The sequence below is a fragment of the Podarcis tiliguerta genome, assembly GCF_965153285.1.
Source record: "Podarcis tiliguerta genome assembly, chromosome: 9".
In the NCBI taxonomy this organism is placed as follows: domain Eukaryota; kingdom Metazoa; phylum Chordata; class Lepidosauria; order Squamata; family Lacertidae; genus Podarcis; species Podarcis tiliguerta.
In genome coordinates this window covers 41,660,587-41,682,857 of record NC_139542.1, presented here as the reverse complement: position 1 = coordinate 41,682,857, position 22,271 = coordinate 41,660,587, and the positions used below count along the sequence as shown (strand labels likewise).

Genomic DNA, 22,271 nt, shown 5'->3' with positions numbered 1-22,271 from the left:
GTGCTTTCGAACTGCTAGGTTGGCAGGCGCTGGGACCGAACAACGGGAGCGCACCCCGCCGCGGGGATTCGAACCGCCAACCTTTCGATCGGCAAGCCCTAGGCGCTGAGGCTTTTACCCACAGTGCCACCCGCGTCCCTAATCTTGAACTTACAATGTACAAATATTCAAATTCCTCAGTTATTACCTCCAACAAAAATAACTGTTTACATTTCAATTATCTAGCTTTTAAAAAGAAATATTTACATTGCTCACATCTGAAACTGAGATGGTTACTGGCATACTGTTTTCTATAGGGGTTCAAAACGTATCATGGAAACATCTTGGAGTAAGCCCATTGAAATTAATGAACATAACTTATGTCCATTAATTTTGATAGGTCTATTCCAAATATTACTAATATTGTATGCAACCTATGTGATTTTCAGAATCAACAGACACAGTTAAGTGTGAATGAGTACAGTGGTACGTCTGGTTGTGGACGGGATCTGTTCCGGAGGTCCGGCTGGATCCCAGGGTTTTCACAACCGGAGAGACCGCTTCTGCACACGCACACGCAATGGTAGAGCGCTTCTGCACATGCATGCGTGGCAAAACCCCAGAAATATACTTTTGGGTTTGCCACTTACGTATCCCGAAGTTTACATAACTGGAGGGATACATAAGTGGAGGTATGAGTGTATAGCAAAATGGTAGGTTTTTGGAAAACATGTCAATAATCAGAATTAGAGTAAGAAAGCCAGCAGTTAGAATGCATATGCTAGCTGGAACCTGTGTAACAGAAATAGAATGGTTTATATTAGGCAATGTCTGCATGCTCTTTACTGTTCTTCAGAGAGATTTGAAATTTCCAAATGTCATGTTTTATTCACTGTCTTTGCTAGCAAAGCACACATACATATGGGGCTGCCAACTGTATACTGGCACCTGTTCCTATGCCTTGAACAGACATTAGGTGACAGCGCTCCAAGCTGAGAAAAAAATCACTTGCTGATTTCTACAAATCGAGCTGCTATTAAAGACACAGGAACTACTTGTTTTGGAGTTGTCTCACAACTATAGATACACTTGTCAAAAGTAGATGTCTACGTTTAGTGCAATATTGGGGTATATCAAAACCAATGACATAGAATGACCATTGAAATGCACTGGTTCCTTTGAATGGCCATAATAACATGCTGAATTTTAGAAAAGCCATTGGAATGTGTCAAGGTGGGCACCCTGAAAAGACTTGTCACTTGTTGGACACAGTTTTGTTTTTAGGCTGGCATTTTAATTTATTTCACACACACCCCTTGCTGGTTTTTCTTCTTTTCTTTTATAACTTGCTTTGCTTTATCTGCCATGTTTGTTTTTGATAGTTGGCTTTACATTTGCCTTTGTAGGCAACCTTGAATGGTTTGGTTTTTGAATTAGAAAGATTCTAAATGCTCAGAAAAAATTCTAGCTATTACAGGTGACCACAGCTATGTATTGCTTTGTTCCTCCAAAAAGATGTAGCTGTCAGTTGAGTTTCTGAATGGACATGCAGGAGAATTGAAAAGGGTCAGGTTCTGCTGACTGCCCTTGCCACCCTTCAGTCCATCTTCATCTGTATAAAAAAAAATCAATTGAATTTCTGAATGGCCCTATAAATGCACTGAGATAGTTGCATCCTGCTAAATTTCCTTTAGATTTGGGTTTTGTAGTCTGCCAGGTCAATGAACAGATTCTGCATTCAGGTCACTGTGAGAAATTGAGCACTTATCTGTATGAAACAAGGAGCCATTCCCGACCAAGACCTTAGGAAGCTTACAACCCAGCCCACCACTTCTCCCTGTCACCATTTTGATACCACATAGCCTGTATCAAGAGATCCTACAACAAACCCCACAGAAGCACTACTAGTAATTCTGACACCATGTCAAAGGAGATTCCATCCCTAGTAATGTGTAAGAAATATGAAAAACTGAAGCACCAAGACAGTATGTTTCCAAGCACAATTCAAAGTGTTGGTGCTGACCTTTAAAGCCCTAAATGGCCTCAGTTCAGTATACCTGAAGGAGTGTCTCCACCCCCATCGTTCTGCCCGGACACTGAGGTCCAGTGCCGAGGGCCTTCTGGTGGTTCCCTTGCTGCGAGAAGCCAAGTTACAGGGAACCAGGCAGAGGGCCTTCTCGATAGTGGCACCCACCTTGTGGAACGCCCTCCCAGATGTCAAAGAGAAAAACAACTACCAGACTTTTAGAAGACATCTGAAGGCAGCCCTGCTTAGGGAAGCTTTTAATGTTTAATAGGTTATTGTATTTTAATATTCCGTTGGAAGCCACCAATAGTGGCTGGAGAAACCCAGCCAGATGGGCGGGGCATAAATAATAAATTAGTAGTAGTAGTAGTAGTAGTAGTAGTGTGTGCAAAGAGGAGGCTGACCATGCAGGAACTAATTTCTTGGCTTCCAGTTCTGTAGCCAATTTGTGAGAATAATGCTGTTTATTCTGTAACGCAATATCAGATATAATGGAGGGTTCCATGAATATTTGTGAAATAGAACGATCCTTTTACAGTGCTTCAAAGTATAGGGTTGTATAGAAACACTTCCACTGACACAAGCCAGGATGCTCACTTTTCATTGAGCACCTGGCCACCTGCACCATATCCCAGTCTGCTCCAGCAGATTCCTTAACACCTTGACTTTTTAAGGCTCATAGGTTGGTCAAGCTTTGGTGCCCCAAATTGTAGGGACAAAAGTACTCTTTGTTACAGCAAAGCTGGATGGGGTACAAACCATAAAATATACTATCATATGATAAGACACTTAAAAAAAAAATCACTTAGAAACCCAAACCCTCCATAATTTCTGTGTTGCCATGAACCTCTATTTTACCTCTTCCAGTCCTCATAAATGGCACAATGAGAAAATGTAAATAATTTATTATTTCTTGTTGATCCAAAACGAATAATAAGTTCCTTACATTCTCTTTTGTTGCAGGTATTTTCAAAGTATGCCATATATTTCCAGACTAATATTCATGAAGCCATTTTGTTTCTCAGGGGGGTTATAATGTGAAATCTTGTATCACATTAAAGTTTCATTTTAAGTCTACAGTGCTTTTTTCCCTCAATAATCCCACAGGATTAGTTTAATTAATTTTACACACATTAACAAAATATTATCTGGCCAAAAAAATTAGACAAAGCTTTGGTGCATGAACTTTTTTTTTTCTGAGTGGTTTAATTTTGTACTTTTAAACATGTTTTTGTTCCTAAGGTCTGGGAATTGGGAATATGTTCTATGTATTTTATGAAGATGGAATCAAAGTGATACAGCCAGTGGAGTGTGAATTCCAGAGACATATTAAGCCTAGTGAAAAGCTCCTTGGTTTCCAGGCAAGTATTCTGAAACATCTAATTACTCTTTCCTTCCACCATGCTTGATATTTCAAAAAGCTGAATATGCTCTTTGAAATGTTCTATCTGCTAATGAAGCAACGGCTGACAAATGTTTCCTGTTCCTTTCTGTCACTGGGCTGCCACAACAACAGAAGACTCTGACTTGATTGCCTCCAAAGAACTATGGGCAGAAGGAGAAATGTGTCCATGCTGTACCATGGACTCTTGCTCAAGCGTTTGTGGAAGTCTTGTCTCAGTATGGTGCCACAGTGTTACATTAGCTGTGCAGCAGTATGAATGCCATGGCAAATATGGAAGATTCAGGCTGTAGCAACCAAACTCTAGAACAGGCTTCTTCAACCTCGGCCCTCCAGATGTTTTTGACCTACAACTCCCATGATCCCTAGCTAGCAGGACCAGTGGTCAGGGATGATGGGAATTGTAGTCTCAAAACATCTGGAGGGCCAAAGTTGAGGAAGCCTGCTCTAGAAAGAACTCATGCAAAGGCTTACTATCGCAAATTGTTGCCACACTTTGAAAATGGGTCAAGCAGTGACGAATAGGTCAATCTGATCTTACCTTGAATTCTGAGTAAGAAAGCCACAGGTTGCTTCATTGCCACGTGACCCTACTTTGTATAAACTTTACTTCTATGTACCCATTTATGTGTTTCTGTGTATGAAGATTAGATAGACGAACACAAAGACAGACAGATAAGGGTGTAGATAAAGACAGAATCTGATCAAGTAAGTGGACCTTACTCCATTAAACTTCATGCCACAATAACTTGGTTAGTCTTTAAGGTGCCATTGGATTCCTTGTGGTTTTTGCTACAGCAGGCCAATACAGCTATCCCTCTGGCATTCATGCAAATATAACTGTGGGTTACCTACATCCCTACTCACATATTCCTATGTTTCTACTCTTCCAAAACCCATGCAAAACAAAACCCTTGGGCTAGATTTGCTTCTGTAAAGATTACTGCCAAAGTTAAAAAATATATACAGATATATGCAGTGCTCAACAACAAGATAAATTTTTACTGCATGTAATTATACTTTCAGTAGCTAATCAAGCTTTGATTTGTGCTGCTTAACCAAAATTAGTTCAACATCACTAAAAATAAGTCAAAGACCCTTTTTCTCTCTTGTGTGGATGGGTAATTTAAAAGCTGATAATTTAGGAAGTATCTGAAAATTTTACCAAAGGAAGCTTAAAATGAGAACAGTGAAACGTAAAAGTATTCTGTGTAGCATTTCAGAATTAATGATAAGTTGAGTGATGAACAGTGAAGCGAAGTAATTATAATGTAAAATATATTAGGTTTATTTTTTCTTCTCCATCTTTAAACCCTCTCCCCAATACCAGAGATAAAATTTAGGAGAGGGAAAGATTCAGTTCATGGAGCAAGCGTGTTAAAGGTAAAGGGACCCCTGACCGTTAGGTCCAGTCGTGGATGACTCTGGGGTTGCAGTGCTCATCTTGCTTTATTGGCTGAGGGAGCCGGCGTACAGCTTCCAGGTCATGTGGCCAGCATGACTAAGCCGCTTCTGGCGAACCAGAGCAGCGCACGGAAACACCGTTTACCTTCCCGCCGGAGTGTGTAGGTGTGTGCAAATTACATAGGCAAAATTGTGTTGTTATTCCATTTTCCTTTAGATAATCCTATGTCTGAGTTTTAGCCAGCTTGATCTGTGCTATCATCAGTATCTGTGTTATCCTTCAGTATCATCAGACTCTCCCTTCAATGAAAGGACCTTGGTATTTTCACCATAGTCATATTGTGTCATGAACTCTGTAGTCTTTTGCACATGTTGCTTTCATCTGTGAGGATGAACAACTCGTCACAACAAAGTTTTTAAAATCCTCTATCAGAAGAACATCTAATGCTTGATCAAGTAACACTGAGTGAATTTTAAGCAGTTTGTTTGTTTGTTTTGAGATCAGAGCAGATTTTGGGATAGCCCTCAGTAAATTGAGTGTAAAATTCACAGTAGATGATATACATTTCAAAGGTACTTATATCCAATTCATGCCTCAAGTTTAATACAGTGTCTTTTCAACTCATACGATGTATTCCTGTTTGCCCCTTTGCACATTTAGACTGAACACTTGAATAGGGCAAAATTTGAACAGACATACACCACAAGTAGTAAGTTTAAACTACTCTTCCCTTGCAGTTGGAAAATAGCCATGCAAATTTATTTTCTGTGCCCCCCTTTTTTTTGTCATGCAACTTTACTGGTTAGGATTTTATTATTATTTTTACGCCTTCCTGCATAGTGCCTATAAATCTGCTGCTGCTCCATAACTTGAATTACATAGCAAGGGGAAAATATTTTTCTACTCATTGCTTTGAATACAACATACCTTCAGGCAACTATGCTATGTTGTTAAAAAAAATCCTCAATAGAATTCCCTCCATGGAGGAGGAAAGTATGTTTCCAGCTCATTGAATTATGCATTATTTTAATACATATATTTCTGCTGCATAGACTGGCTCCTGAGTGTGGATTTCAAGCTGCTTTTGAGCTAAGTATCTATTACTACATACCACATTAAATGCATAGCATTTTGACGTGACAGTTTCCTCAGATGCAACTACTGAGGGGCTTTTAGGCTTTTTAGAGTCCTCATTCTTACAAATTTAATTTGTCAATGTGTTTATGGCATTGGTTGCCCTAAAGCAGCAGTTCCCAATTTTTTTTGAGCCACCACCCCCTTGGTTGCATAAACTCATCCCCAGGGCTCTCTACCCTAACCTGTAAAAAAGCATTATTCAGAATAGTGATTTGAATGGCCCACTAAGGAAGATAATAAGGTAAAGGTAAAGGACCCCTGACAGTTAAGTTCAGTTGCAGATGACTCTGGGGTTGCAGTGCTCATCTCGCTTTACAGGCCGAGGGAGCCAGCGTTTGTCCACAGACAGTTTTTCCGGGTCATGTGGCCAGCATGACTAAGCTGCTTCTGGCACAACGGAACACCGAAACCAGAGCAGCGCACGGAAATTCCGTTCACCTTCCCGCCGGAGCGGAACCAATTTATCTACTTGCACTTTTTGGTGTTCTTTCAAACTGCTTGGTTGGCAGGAGCTGGGACTGAGCAACAGGAGCTCACCCCGTCACGGGGATTCGAACCACCAACCTTCTGATTGGCAAGTCCAAGAGGCTCAGTGGTTTAGACCACAGTGCCACCTGTGTCCCTATAAGGAAGATAGTACCACAGCAAAATTCAAAACAGTGGCAATTAATTGCATATTTATTCAAAATCCAATTAATACCATTTAATTTAATGAATTAAAAAACTCTGATTAACTTGATCCAGTGACACCATTTTTAAAAGTCTGGTAGTCATTTACAGCTCCCTTGCCCCCCTGCAGCTCCTCTTAGCGCCCCATAGGTAATCTTAATGCCCCCCTAGGGAGCAGTACTGCCCACTTGGGGAACCACTGCTCTGAAGTGTCTTGTCTATTAAGAACCTCCGGCTAGATGCAAAGAAACAAGTGGGCACGAGTAAAGGAACTGCTAGCCGTACTCCGCAAATGCATGCCCAAGAGTTGGTGCAAGATAAAGTGCTCCAATGGGCAGGTTCTACAAAGGTTCTCATAAATCTTGATCAGTTAGTATTTCCACAAGCTTTCATGGAATCTCTTGCACAAGGAGAACAACATTTTTAGCATTTGTTTCCTTATTATTTTTCATGCAACTCTGCAGCATGATGTGTAAAGCAGCCTTCTTATGAGCTGAAGGTATCTTTCACTTGCAGAAGTTCACCTTTAGATCTAGCAGCTTCCACTTTTAAACTAATTATAATTCCCCGTTGCTTCCAAACTTTGGTTATTTCAACAACGGTTTGCACACTTGCCATGATCCTAAACCAAGTTCAAGAGTAATAAAGAACAAAGTTGTTTGAAAGCAGAAATTAAGCTTCCAATATCCTCACCGCTATATATAGTGGAGGAGACAGCATGCAAGACCAAGGCTGGCTAGGGCTTCTTCCTTAGCACTAAATCATGGTGTAGCTTTACTTGTGAACATTACAAAGGTTCATCGATTGTCCGATGTCGGAATCAAACACTATACATTGGACTTAAGCATATTTGAAATTAAGCATAACTGTTCATTTGCACAGGGATGCTCTGCTGAACTGAGATAGAAACATGAACTTTTAAAAGAAAAAATTACAGTATATAAGCAAACTTGCATTTGGTCAGTTGTTAAAATGTAAGCTCAGAAAATTAAGTAACAGTCCTTTCTCATCTTCAGAGCTTACTAGATATCCTTGGCCAATTCTGTTTTCTCTCCTCCTTACCTAATTTATATTATTTAGAAACAAAACTTTCAAAGTTTCTTGCAGATCAGTCATGTAACAAATTATTTACATGTATCTAAGCTAATTAATAATATTTGGATTGACTCAGGATCTCCTGAAATAAGAGGCCATGTTTTTACTGACTAGATAGCTTGAATAAGGCATCCCATGCAACTGAATTTTGCAAATCAATTTTCTTTGTAGATCTCATTCTATCTCAGAAACAACTCTCCAAAATCACCAAATATTTTGCTTTATTCCATCTGCTGGTTTGAATTAGACTGAATCACTTTCTGCTTAGGAAAGTGTCAAAAAGCAGTGAAATAAATTAACATTTTTATTGGATATTATCAGATGTTCCTCTTATAAGGAACCTAAATTGGAAAAAAGGTGCATCAATCACTTTTTAATTAAAAAGAGAATTTGTTCCTATATTTAAGAGAAAATTGTTTCATCCCATTATCTGACCACTGGGGAAATTTTTAATGGAGCTTTTCATTTGAAGGTAAAGAGGAGAATGCTAAACTTAACCTTATATTTAAAAAAAGTAAAAATCATTTCTAAAACAGAAAATACTTCATTCTGCATTCTGTTCCCATCTATCAAACTATTTCTAGCATCAGCTATAGTCAGATTAATGGGTCTCATAGATAAAAAATAAGTAAGGATAAAAAATTTGCTTAGAACTGAAGGTCTCATTTGACTAAGTTAATATTTAACAGCAGATATACTAGCTGAAAATTGTGATATGCAAAAGCATATATGTACATATTTCAGCATGCTATACAAATAACTGAATATACATAATACGGTATTTGTCCCAGCTGAGGCCACATTAAGTGAGGCATCTTCAATAGCTTTATGTTTGAGTGTAGTGATCTCTGATGTTTGATCTACCCAATTTATCCATAGAATGCCTTCATTTTTCATTTGTTTAAACTTTTCAAGGGAATGTTACAAAAACAACCCTGTAGCTTCAAGAAAGCTGAATTCAGCTAGCTGGATGCTTGTGCGGTCAAGTGATTTGAGCATGTAATACCTTCAATATGGCTACCTGTTTGTTTCTAGGCCCAATTGGTAACCCTTAAATAGTCCTGAATAGTTTAGGATCACATTAATTAAAGGACCACCTGTAGCCATACGTACTTGCCCAGTCCTTAGCATCGGACGTCAGAGTCCCTGCTTGTGTAGGCTTATACTCAACATCTGTCAGATTGGCAGGATCAAGAAATGGTGTAAAATTCCCTCTCTATGGAGGCAAATCACTCTACTTTAACGTTGGCATCCATCATTCTCAAGAGACAATGGTGTGTGCCTCTGGCCACATTGGAGAATCACGGCACCTGCTGTGGCTGAAGAGACCAGTAACTCATAACTGCTGCCTCCTGCCTTGTTTTTGCTGTGACCTCTTCGGGATGCTAGCCTGGACAGGGTGTCTGGAGGTCCTGGGCTGCGTAGATGACAGGACCCCACTCTTGGCCTCTCTGATATAGTCCAAAGGAAAGCAGAGCAATATGTTTAGCACCAACTTGGCTACAGGAGTTGCTGGAAGGAGGCATACAAGATGCCATCTAACTGTCTTAGAGACTCTGCTCCAGATTTGTACAGGCTTTACTGCTTAGCCTTTTTTTTCTCCCAAATATGTTCCACAAAGCAGAGGGTATGGATTTTCCCTTGGAATGAGTTTAGCTGCAAGGCAGTGAAGACTTAGGAACAGAGATTTCCTTCTCCTAGATGGGCTACCTTTCAAGGTTGACGAGTTCCATCTACCCCTCACTTCCCTTTACAGTACATGCAGAAACCATCTTCTCGACCGTTGGGCCCACTATTGGTCATGTCCACTCAATCTGCCAGAGCCTGTCTTTGCATGCAGGGGAAGTCCTTAACTCATGGAGGGTTTGAGACCCATCAGCTAACTTCAGCTGGCTTAGCCAGCCTTTTGAAGTTGTTTCTCAGGGTGTGGCCACTGTCACATGCTGACAGCTCCTAGGAGAGACAGCTCCTGAGAGCTGAGTGAAGAGTGGAGACCAGAGATGGACAGACTACCTCAGAAGGAGCACAACATGTCACACACCAGTAGTACTACCCCTAATACCCCATATACCCCTCAGTGAATAAGAGACAGGAAAATGAAAACCCCCTCCATAGGGGAACATAACTTTTGAGAATTTGAATGGCAAGATTCAGCACAGCATTAACAGAATTATATTAAGCATTAATAGGAAATCGAACCTTAATTTTTGTTTCAGCAAGTACTCTTTTGCCCGATGTTGGTCAATTCAAAGGAACCCTTTTTTAATGTTCCAAAGTATTATAGAGTGGTTTCAAACAGACACATTTCCCTGTAAGATTTAATAAATTCTGAGCAACAAATAATGACTGCTAACCTTCCTTGTAAGTGGATACATTCTAAGCAGGACTCAGAAATTGATTTCTGTTCCACTCTGACATGCGAAGATTCAGACAGTGCCTATACTGTGTACTAAAGAAAAACCATCAAACAGAGATGCCACAGAATGCTCAGATAAATTATATCATGTGCCTTTTAAAAATGTGCTTTCTAGTATTCAATCCCTCTGCATGTCACAGGTGCTGTTTCCCCCTCTATTTTTCATTTCAAAGAAACCCCTGCACAAGGAAACAAGATATTTGCTTAGCAGCTCATCAGTGCCTGCTGTTTATTCCTCACTTGAAGTCATCATCCTCTGACACACCATAAGTATTGCTACAGCAGCCTGTTATGATGTGTCAAATAGAAGATATTAGGTCAGGAATAAGCATCAGATATATGCTAAAATCTTGTTTTGATGAGCTGTCCTGAGTAATAAGATGAAGAAAAGATGAAGAGAAATCTTGGCATATGTGACACATTTCTGGTCCAAGCAATTTTCAGAACTGGAGTATGAATATTCTTCAAGCATTCTTTGAAGTGTTAGAATGTTTGGCACACAGTTAATTTTGTAGTACTGGTGGATTTACTTCATATCCACTGATAAATAGCACTCTTGGAAGATCTACATGCCTTCTAGTCACACATAGTCGCTGGCCATTTGCCTTTTGTGTTGTTACAGCTACATAACACTTGTGGATTTTCAGAAGACATTACAGTCCACACATCAGCTGCCAGATTAATAACCCTGTGTTCAGACAAATCCTTTAGAGCATCCGGAATAGACCAGAAGCACTTTCACAAGTGACAATGGTTAAGTTTTGGTCATTTCTCTTCTCTGTATAGCAACTGTAAATCTGCAGTGACAGGGCCCAGGTATCTGCCTGGCTCAGTTCCAGGGAATGGGAATTAAGGGCACTGTTTTACACTGCATCAAAAGACTGGCTCACACAGTGGGCCAGAGTCACAACAATCAGAAGCAGCATTGTTGTTGCTGGCAATCTGTGCACCAGCCAAGCCATTCCAGAAGTCCCAGTGGTGCTTGTGCATAGGCCCAGCCTCACCACTGGCTCCTCCTCCTGGTAAGCAGCAGCAATGCTGCTACTGGGACACTAGTACAGTGGTACCTCAAGTTACAAATACAGTGGTGCCCCGCAAGACGAATGCCTCGCAAGACGGAAAACCCACTAGACGAAAGGGTTTTCCGTTTTGGAGGTGCTTCGCAGGACGAATTTCTCTATGGGCTTGCTTCGCAAGACGAAAATGTCTTGCGATTCCTGGGGGTTTTTTCCGCTCCCCACCCCCTTTTTCTAAGGCACTAAGCTGCTAATAGCCTTTTAGCAGCTAATCCACTAATCCCTTAAGCCTTTAATAGCCGCTAATAGCCGCTAAACCGCTAATAGCGCTAATCCGCTAATGGGCTTGCTTTGCAAGACGAAAAAACCGCTAGATGAAGAGACTCACGGAACGGATTCTTTTCGTCTTGCGAGGCACCACTGTACTTCAGATTACAGACTCGGCTAACCCAGAAGTAGTACCTCGGGTTAAGAACTCTACCTTAGGATGAGAGCAGAAATTGCACGCCGGCGGTGTGGCAGCAGTGGGAGGTCCCATTAGCTAAAGTGGTACCTCAGGGTAAGAACGGTTTCAGGTTAAGAACGGACCTCCGGAACGAATTAAGTTCGTAACCAGAGGTACCACTGTACTGTGAGCTTTTGTGAGTACTTTTATCACTTTATTACTACTAGTAGTAGTATTCTGTTGGGAGCCGCCCAGAGTGACTGGGGAAATCCAGCCAGATGGGTGGGGCATTATTATTATTATTATTATTATTATTATTATTATTATTATTATCTGCTGCTAGAATATTACAGGTGTATGATATTTTCTGTCACAGATTCTAAAAATTAAAGGGACAGGATTCTAGAAAGTGCATTTCAGCCATGTACAATATTCTGTTTATTCCTGGGACGCAGGAAACTGAATTATATAACGTCAGGCTGTTTTTCTGTTTAACTCATTGATGTCTATTATGACTCGGAGCAGCTCTCTGAAGTCTCAGATGATCAGATGATCTTTCACATCATCTGATTACTTTAAAACAGAACACAAAAGTGGATCTGGTGGGGACTAGATCTTATAGCTAAGGCACCTCTGTGCATAAATGGCAGCATAGAAGACTTTAGAGGTTTTACAACTAGCACATCGTCCATTATGCTAGACAGGCATATAATTTAATCAACATTAGACAAATAACCTCAAGAGACAAGCTAAACTGGGATGTGGGGGGGAGGTGGCTGAATGTTCTTGGATGAAACTGAATTCACGATTTGAAGCTAGTACAGTTAGTTCCTGAAATAGTTCAGCTTTGCCTGTTCTTCTGGCATATTTTGAGCTTGCATTTGAGTCATGCAGAAATGTGGCAGAGTTGTTATGAGCACCCTTTAGAATTATTGTGGTCTTAGAGTGATTTGTCATCTTCATTCCTTCTTAATTCTAGGATGAAGTTTGCCCTAAAGCTGAGGGGGAAGAAGTCCAGCAGTGTGTCTGGGCATCTGCTGTTAATGTAAAAGACAAATTTATATATGTAACCCAACCCACCTTAGACAGAGTGCTGATTGTTGATGTGCAGTCACAAAAAGTTGTTCAGGTAAGTGTTCTTCCTAGGTAAGATATTCTTTTCTTTCATTTCCTGTATAAGGTAGAACAAAATGTTGGATTGAGGCCTATTGCTTATTCTTTCTCTCAACAGGCCATGATTCAGGAAGTATGTAATCTCACAAACTACTACAACTGTGTGATAGTAGTTTCTATAGAATATCCTACCAGCCATGGATATCTGGAGTTTTCAAAAGGAAACAGTTCCCTTTGTGGCTATTAGCAAAGACAAAAAGAAACTGCAACCTGATTCCTATCAGTGTAGTGTTGGGAAGAAGTTGCCTTATACCAAGTTAGACCATTGTTCTGCCTAGTTCAGTATTGCCTTTTCCGACTGGCAGCACCTCGTCTGGGTTTCAGAGGAAAATTTCCCAGCTTTAAATAGAGATTCCCAGAGTTCAGCTTAGGACCTTTTACACCCACAGGGCTAGGGCCATGTCCTTGCAAGAAGCTTATATGTACTTGCAAGAAGCTTATATGTGGCTTGGGATGTGCACTGTGACTCCTACATTTCGGTGGTAAGTCCACCCAAAGGAGTGTGATCATATCACATTCTGCAGTGTGTGCTAACAAGCTTACGAAAGCGCTGTTCTCAGTTGGGAGGGGGCTTTGCTGCAGCCATGGAAAGCAAGATGGATTGAAAGCTATTGCCAACAATGTTCCTACCTGCAGGAAGAAGCTTACAACTCTAAAACTGATGTTGCAGAGGTGGAGCATGGCTGGCTGTGGATCTGCTAGATCCTAGGCAGATCCTTGAAATGGACCTCAAACAGCAAAAACATATAAACACACACACACACACTTATTTCCTACCCTTGTTAGCTAGAAATGGTAGATGAGGCATCCAATCAATCATTCCACTCTGCTCCGTTCCACTATGCTGGTCCCAGTGAGGGCTTCATATTGCTCTGTCTGGCTTCACCCTTATACGCAGTTTACCTGGGAATACATTCCTTTGGACAGAATGAAACTTACTTCTGTGTAGAATGTTGAGGACTGTGCTGTTTATTTAAGTTAACAAATATCTTGGCATCCTTGAAATTGCTCCTAGCAGCAGCTTATATTTTGAAGTCTCGATGTTTCAGACTTGGATATATGAATGCATGTTGCCCATTCAGTGCTTATTGCTAGATGTTTTCAGAGTATTACACTAAAAAATGTAAACAAAGTGCAAATATATTTCGGTGGAAGAGAATGATTTTTTTTTAAAAAAAAAAAACAACCTATAAAGATTTGTATTTTAAAAATTGGCAACTTTATAAACCTCCAAAGTTTTTCTCTGGGCTCCTGAGTTTATAATTACTTTAACTATGAATGAGGTGTACATTTACCTGTGTCTTTATGTCTATATGGATGTGTATGTGTACATATGATTGATATACATACACAGACAAGTAGTTGGCATGCTTTATATATCATTGCCAATATAATTGCCTGTTCAGCCATTGGCTATGATGTACAGTTAAATTTTAGATGCTTCTCATCTGTGAAAAGGGTTAGCCAAAAACAGACATTCAGACAAGAATTTTCACCTTACTCTTGAGAGCAAAATCATGTCAGCACTATGTTTCAGAACACAAAGAAGTGTCTTAAAATTCATTTCAAGATCATAAAATTTGCACTTTCTAAAATATAAATGTGACTTTCCTGCAAGCAGCTGTGCTTCACTTCATGAATAGGCATTATACAGTTGCTAAAAAATCTGCTGTCATCTTCATAAGAAGAAATGAAATTTGAAAGTGATTGAAAGTGTCAGGCACGGCTGCTATTAAAATTTTAATCCTTGCCAATATTCCCAGTACCCTAGACTTCTTTATAATATAACAGACACTAATATACAGCTAATGCTTGTACACCAGTGCTCATGGTTTCTTTTTTTATCATGTATCAATATGACAGGTTAAAATAAAGATAACTATAATTTATTTTAAAGCAGCTCTAGAACGCCATCATCATAGCATTCAATAAAATACAAAAGAAAGGTTCTGTTCATTTTTAAGCACAGAATTATAGTTGGGGAAGAGGTTGGAAGACTGCATAGTTCACCTGCATTTCTCAGAATGTAATCCAGCTAATCAAAAGGCATTATTTTGTTTCTCACATTTCTGTCTTGTCAAATCCAAGCAAGAGAAGAATTTGTGGGTTGCAATGCTCACCTAGTATTCAAGGTGGGTCCAGTTTATTAGTTTCAGGGACATTTCTAAAGCACAGGTAGTTCACAACAAGAGGGCTCACAGTACTTCTCCTTTTTCAGCCTGAGGGCCACATTGCTTAGAGGGCAAGCTTCCAAGGGCCACATGCCATGGAGCCTGAGAGAGACAGAAAAAAGTGGTTGGAAGAAAGGATGCAACTCTTCACCTATGAACCAAAGGCACAATTTCAGACAAACAAAATACCAAAGTTTTAACACCACTACGAGCTTTTACACCTCCTCATACACATCCCCTCCAGAGTTGTCAACCAGGCTGGCCAGAGCCATTTTCACCAATTATTGACACAATATGGCCATGTAAAAGCACTAGAGGAAGTTGTGGAGTGTGGCTTGAGGAGGAGTCCCATGGCCACATAGGCCTAGACAGCTGCATTCAGCTGCATTCCGATGTTCTCCACACCTGGCCTATCTGAATGAAACATCAGGTTCATGCTTGCTGGAACCTGGATTTCTCATATGCAGTCCACAACTACTTTGGATGGCCGTTATAATGTGTTATATCCAGTACAGTGGTGCCTCGCACGACGAAATTAATTCGTTCTGCGAGTCTCTTCGTCTAGCGGTTTTTTCGTCTTGCGAAGCAACCCTATTAGCGGATTAGCACTATTAGTGGTTTAGTGGCTATTAAAGGCTGTTAAAGGCTATTAAAGGCTTAGCGGATTAGCTGCTAAAAGGCTATTAGTGGTTTAGTGGCTTAGAAAAAGGGGGTGGGGAGCGAAAAAAACTCAAGACTCGCAAGACATTTTCGTCTTGCGAAGCAAGCCCATAGGGAAATTCGTCCTGCAAAGCGCATTGAAAAATGGAAAACCCTTTCGTCTAGCGGGTTTTCCGTCTTGCGAGGCATTCGTCTTGCGGGGCACCACTGTATATGCTTTGCCTTAGACTGCATACACACTGTGCTTTCAAAAGACATTTGAAGCATATTCTTTCCGCCAAAGAATGATGGGCTCTGTAGTGTACTCCTCACAGTTACAATTCCCAGCAACACCAATTAGTTTCCAGGCCCAATTCAAAGAGCTGGTATTGATCTATAAAGCCTTACATGGCTTAGGGCCTTCATACCTTAAGGACTGCCTCTCCCCACACAAACCGACCCAGACCCTGCATTTGTCATCTGAGGCCCTTCTCTATGTCCTCCCTACCTGAGAGGTTCAGAGATTGGCAACAAGAGAACAATCCTTTTCCGTGGTGGCTCCCCATCTGTGGAATGCTCTCCCCAGAAAGCCGCGTATGGTGCCATCATTGCCTGTCTTTAGGCATCAGGCAAAAACATTCCTCTTTACCCAGGCCTTTGGCGATGAAATAATCTATGGCCTGTTAAAGGTGTGTGGAGAGGGGCTCTCATTATTTTATTATTATGTTATCTGTCATTATGCTTTGTATTATTTTTATTATTATTATGTTCCGTAAAATGTGTTTTAATGTTAAACACCACCCTGGGAACTTTTGATAAAGGGTGGTATATAAATTAAATTAACAACAACAACAAACTGCAGTGCCCATAACTCTTTGAGACAGGAAATGCATGCAGCCTTAGTGGAAAGTGTTTCTAGTTGTGCAAGTCAATTCCCACTACACATTTAGGCCTCTTGCCAACCCCTTCCCAAAAGCTGCTCCTGGGGGAGTCTCTCTGCTACAGAATGGAGTCTTGTGCAGAGGACTGTAGTAGGCAGGCTGGTGTGCCCTGTTGTGAGTCCAGAAATATTGCCCATCAAGTCCAAGACACAACCCTTCTAATATTAACATTATAACAAAGTTTATTCTCATTTAAAGAGGACCCCGGCACTATTTCTGTTACACTGATTCTCACACATTTCTGCAAGAAGGAAATCCCGTTAATAAACTGAAATATTAAACTACATTACAGGTTTTTTACCCTTGATAAAAATCCTGTGAGAAAACGGAAAGAGGCTTGTAAGATTTTGAGCCAGGGTGACAAAATATAATGTCTAAAGTTCCCACAAAAACTTGCCAGCCATGAAGGAAATATCAATTTATCTCTGTCATTTTACAGTAGAGATTTCAGCACTGAAGTATAACTAATATGAAGTACTTTGGCAGTTTTTAGGGAAAGAGTTGGCTCAGCAATGCTTGTAATATCATAGAAACAATCCTGCTCTCTTATCCCATAATGATATGCTACTGTATTATTTTTTTTGCAAGCCCCAGGAGTTATTTTTCTCTTGCATTTAGACATAAATCTTTAAATATGTATAACCAATATGTGAGGCATATAGATTCTTAGCCAGTCCACTTTGATGGAACTATTTATTTTTTTCTTTCCACATCACTAAGATGTCTTAGCATAGGAAGGTACAAGAAGTCAAATATGCACATTATTCAGAAGGTGGATATCTTTTGCTCTCTATTTACTCGAGAAAAATTGTATACCTTTCTTGGAAAACAACTCTAGATGGTGCCACAAGAGGTGATCTTGTCAAGCTATAATTGCATGCATGGAAAAACATGTTGTTGCAATACAATCCTGTACCTGAATGATATCCAGCCTCCCCAACAGGAACTAAGGGAAGGGACCAGCAGAAACACATGAAATGCGCTGGGTGGTCATGCCAAGCAAATTGCGATTTTGGAGCGTTTCACTAGGGATGAGCGAGACTGTCAATTTCTGTTTCTCCTTTTTTCCAATCATAAGTCCAGTTTGCCAGATTTCCACATCACATTTTCAGCATCCTGATCTCATATTATACCTGCTGGGTGAGGTAGTTTGGTGTGAAGTTACTTAACACATTGGGTAGAGGCAATTTTAAGCACGCCAGTACAATTAGCAAGACCACCTTCAGTGATTTTTCATCTTACATAGAAGCATTTCTACAACCATGGCACCCACACAGCTAATATCCCATGTAATATAACATCTCAGATACAAGGGACATTTCGGAAATAAAGTGAGAAGCAGACCTAGCACACAGATTAATAGAAGAATTGTGCTCTAAGTGGAACTATTTAGACCTGCATTTTCAGTTTCAATGGGTTTGACCCAAGTCGCCTAGTTTGATTCCCTTCGATTTCTTTGCAGTGGTTGAACTAACAATAAGACGTTGTTTCAAACATGCACAATTTGCAGTATCACAACAGTTGATTCAGGCGTGAAAGACTATTGCAGGTGTTATCTAGCAGCATAAAAAAAAAGAAAGGTAACCCAGTAGTAAACAATTGTCCTGGAGTTTGTCTGCTCAAGAAGAAAAACAGCTTTGGCTTTACAAGAAGCTGGAGTTTTTCGCAACACCTCAGGTGTATAGTTAAGCATCACCAGTGGTCTCAGCCAGCCATTAGCACATTATCTTGAGGATCTACATCATTACTTTAAATTAGATCCACTTAATTAGCCAGCTGGTACTCTTCTTGTCAAACTGATAAACAAGCTGTGCTTCACAGTTTTGTGATAGAAAGACCAACAAACAGAACAGAACAAAGAGATAGATAGAGGGGCTCCTTTTCAAACAAAAACAAAAATACAAATGCAGCCCTGATAGTGGAGTTAGTTCATTGACAGCAACAAAGAAATTTTTATGAAGATTACCCGCTCTGGGATCCCACAGCTAATTCTCCTCTGGCCCCCTCGCTGGCCCAAATAGGACTAATTTAGCCAGCTAGCCCTGGTGATCATCTAATGTTTATTGGATGGATTTTCCCCTAAATTGATTTTTGATTTTTGAATTTATTGCTATTCACGCTTTTATACTGTATTTTATGCTGTTTTTTGTTGTATCACAATTAAGTGTTTTAAATTTGTTGTTAGCCACCCTGAGCCCAGTTTTGTGAACTGGGAAGGGCGGGGTATAAATAAATTATTATTATTATTATTATTATTATTATTATTATGGAGGGCAAGCACAACATCCAAAAAGAACTAAACATCCAAAGAGAACTAAAATGTTCTCTAAGTAGTCTCCTTTCAATGGACCAGATTCTGACAGTTCCCTACACAATACAAATAGTGGCAAGGATTATTATTTAATTGATTGTTCTAATCTGCTTTTAAGGATATATACCCTCTGAAGGCAGGTACACATCAGTATAATACTACATCATTACAATTTCAGTATTTTAAATGGCTGTAAAAACTATTAGTGCATTCAGATGATAGCAACAGATACAACCGTTCTTAAAAAGCATAAAGTCACCTGAATGCAGGGTCGGTGGCAGGGGTGTGTGTGTGTCTTTCAGGTGTTCCTAAATGTCAGGAGATAAGGTGCCCTATGTATTTCCCTGAGAGGAGCGTTTCAGAGACAGCAGGGCTACCGCAGAGAAGGCCCTGCCTCAGATGCCAGTCTTAAAGCTTGGGCAGGTACATATAACTGTAGGTGGTCTTTCTGATAGCCTGTTTCTTTTTTCTTTCTTTCTTTTTCTTGAGCTTTAAAGGTCAATACCTGTATTTTAAACAGGGCCAAAAGTGAATAGGCAGCCAGCGTAACTAGTGTAGAATTTGTGTGGAGAAAACCTGGGTCTTACAAGTGCCACGGCTGCCACATTCTGCTCCAGTTGAAGCTTCTGGGCCATCTTTAAAGGTGGCCCCATATAGAGTGCATTGCAATAATGTAGTTTGGATGACGCCAAGACATGCATCAATGGCCCTTCTACAGATAGTTGGAGATACAGTTGTCATACCAGCTGAAATTGGTAAAAAGCACTCTTGGTTGCTGATGATACCTATGACTCGGTCAAAAATGCCAAGCCCAGGATGATTCCCAAACTGCATACTTGGCCCTTTTGAGGGAGTGTAAACACACTCCTGCCAACCTAGCAATTCGAAAGCATGTCAAAGTGCAAGTAGATAAATAGGTACCGCTCCAGCGGGAAGGTAAACACCATTTCCGTGTGCTGCTCTGGTTCGCCAGAAGCAGCTTAGTCATGCTGGCCACATGACCTGGAAGCTGTCTGCAGACAAATGCTGGCTCCCTCGGCCAGTAAAGTGAGATGAACGCCACAGCCCCAGGGTCATCCATGACTGGACTTAACTGTGAGGGGTCCCTTTACCTTTAAACACACTTACTCCATTTATATCAAGCTGCTGCTGTGTTTGTTTCTGTAATTCTAAGCACCCAGTGAATATTTTTTTCTTGTCCTAACTCTCTCTGTGTGCTTCTTCTACTTTTCAAAGCACACACACAAAATTATTTCAGTGAAATATATTAATTTTGTCTTGTTTTACCAAGTTAAAAATTACATGAAAGCTATGATCAAATAACATACACATAGAACAATCACAGTTGTGTCAGTTTCCTTCTCTGGTCAGAATTCTTTTTGCTAGTTGAAATTCTTCAATTTGCTATTAAAAAGGAAATGGATCACTTTGATGAATCCATGGTCAGTATATTCCACATTTTTCTCTTCATTTGCAACTTTTAACAAAAGCAAAAAGATGTTCACAGATAAACCAAGAAGCATAGAATCTAGGAAGAAGGGTAAATAAATAGTTTGCTGCCTTGCCACTTTTGTCTCAAGCATTTTAATAGCTTTGTTGCGGCATACAACTTAATTAGGTGGAGACGGAACATATATCCACGTCACGTTGTTCAAATAATGAGCAGAGATCACTGTTTAAGCAGGAGTGCTCTAGCTTCAGATTAATTAGAATGACATCAACAATTGAAGGCTTCACTGGGGTCTAATTTTCACTCCAAACTTGTGCAATATTTACGTTACTATAACATTAAAGAAAAGCTGGTTCTTTCCTTGTTTCTTCATATTCTTTAGGCAGTAAGTACAGATCCCATTCCAGTCAAACTTCACTACGACAAATCGCATGATCAGGTATGGGTGCTCAGCTGGGGAAGTTTTGATAAGAATTCTCCTACACTACAGGTGAGTATTTTTATTTCATTGTTTTAGTTATAGCCAAACTCGCTGTAGAATCCTATGATACACAGAGAAAAGTAATTCCTTGGAAGCCGCTCAACAGCAGCTATCAATGAATTTTTAAAGCTATCTTGTCAGCAATAAGACTTACTAAGAAATTTCCTTCATTTGTTCGTGCTCAAAATGTAGAAAACCTGCAGTGGAATACTTATGAACTATGTCCCCAGTTGGCACTGCCCCACAGTGAATAATGTCAACATTTTGAATTAAATCTAAACAAACACAGATTTTATTTTGTTTTTTAAACTTCTGTTCAGAATGCATTTCTCTTACTTTGGCAGTTACGTGCAGAAGAGGGAGCCCCCGGTAGTATTTCTGGTGATGTTTCACACATAAGCACATCAAAATGGCTTTAAAGTATCTACAGATAAATCACAACAAAGATTTTGTGCCTTCTACTTGTGTAACAGGAGCCAGGTGTAACAAGTTGCGGATGGGGAACAGAATCCAACCCTTCTTACATTTATGTATTTCAAACCTGGAACAGGTGCATTTTTTATTGTTGTGCACCATCCCAGGCTTCCTTCAGTGGAAGGGGAAGGCGTGAAAACAAAATGAAATACAGTGGTGCCCCACAAGACGAATGCCTCGCAAGACGGAAAACCCGCAAGACGAAAGGGTTTTCCGTCTGCAGAGGCGCTTCGCAAGACGAATTTCCCTATGGGCTTGCTTCGCAAGACGAAAATTGACGAAAAATTTTAAGGTTTTTTTTTTTTGGTCCAAAACCCCTTTTTCTGAATCGCTAAGCTGCTAAAAGCATTTTAGCAGCAAAACCGCTAATCCCCCAACCCTTAAAAAGCCGTTTTTAGCCCTTAAAGTGCCAATAGCGCTAATAGCGCTAATCCGTCAATGGGCTTGCTTCGCAAGACGAAAAAACCGCAAGACGAAAAGACCCGCGAAACGGATTCTTTTCATCTTGCGAGGCACCACTGTAAATAGAAATAGCATTTTGTATGGGTTCATCTGGCAGATCTGCTGTAATATTTAAGGATTCTGTACTGATAGGTCCTAACACATGAGCATTGGTGAGGTTCATAGTTGATGATCAGGTGGAAAGATCCAGTGAAATGACAGGGTGGCAGACTTTTAATCCTTAAGTAGTGCTGTGCAGCTGTGGAGGAAGCCGCTCAGGGGCCTAGGGCGGTGCGCTCAGGGGCCAGGCAAGCCCCCCATGGGGCGGGGCAAGGGTGGGGCACACCTCCAGAGTCTGCCTGCCTCCTCCCACTCAGCCACCCTACAGATGGTGGGAGGGAGGCAGCGGGCAGACCATGCTACCCCTTCGCTCCCAGGAGAGACGCATGGCTCAGGCACGCTGCAGGCCCTGCAGTGAGTGCCACCCGGCATTTTGTCACCCCCCTCAGTGGTGACACCCAGGGTGGACAGCACCCACCACACACCCCTTCCTCCACCCCTGGTGCTGTGGAATGTACCTCTTTAAAAGTGACATTAAGC

General features: G+C 40.6%; 1 protein-coding gene across 4 annotated transcripts in view; it reads left to right on the top strand.

Annotated features, from left to right (window-relative positions):
- Positions 1–22,271, top strand: part of FSTL5 (follistatin like 5) — a 313,072-nt gene that overhangs the window by 269,509 nt on the left and 21,292 nt on the right. For all 4 annotated transcript variants that reach the window (XM_083457275.1, XM_083457273.1, XM_083457274.1 and 1 more), the window contains 3 exons: positions 3,248–3,366; positions 12,570–12,719; positions 20,658–20,765. In XM_083457275.1, the coding sequence (XP_083313401.1) occupies positions 3,248–3,366; positions 12,570–12,719; positions 20,658–20,765 (377 nt within the window). The remainder of the gene's footprint in view (positions 1–3,247; positions 3,367–12,569; positions 12,720–20,657; positions 20,766–22,271) is intronic.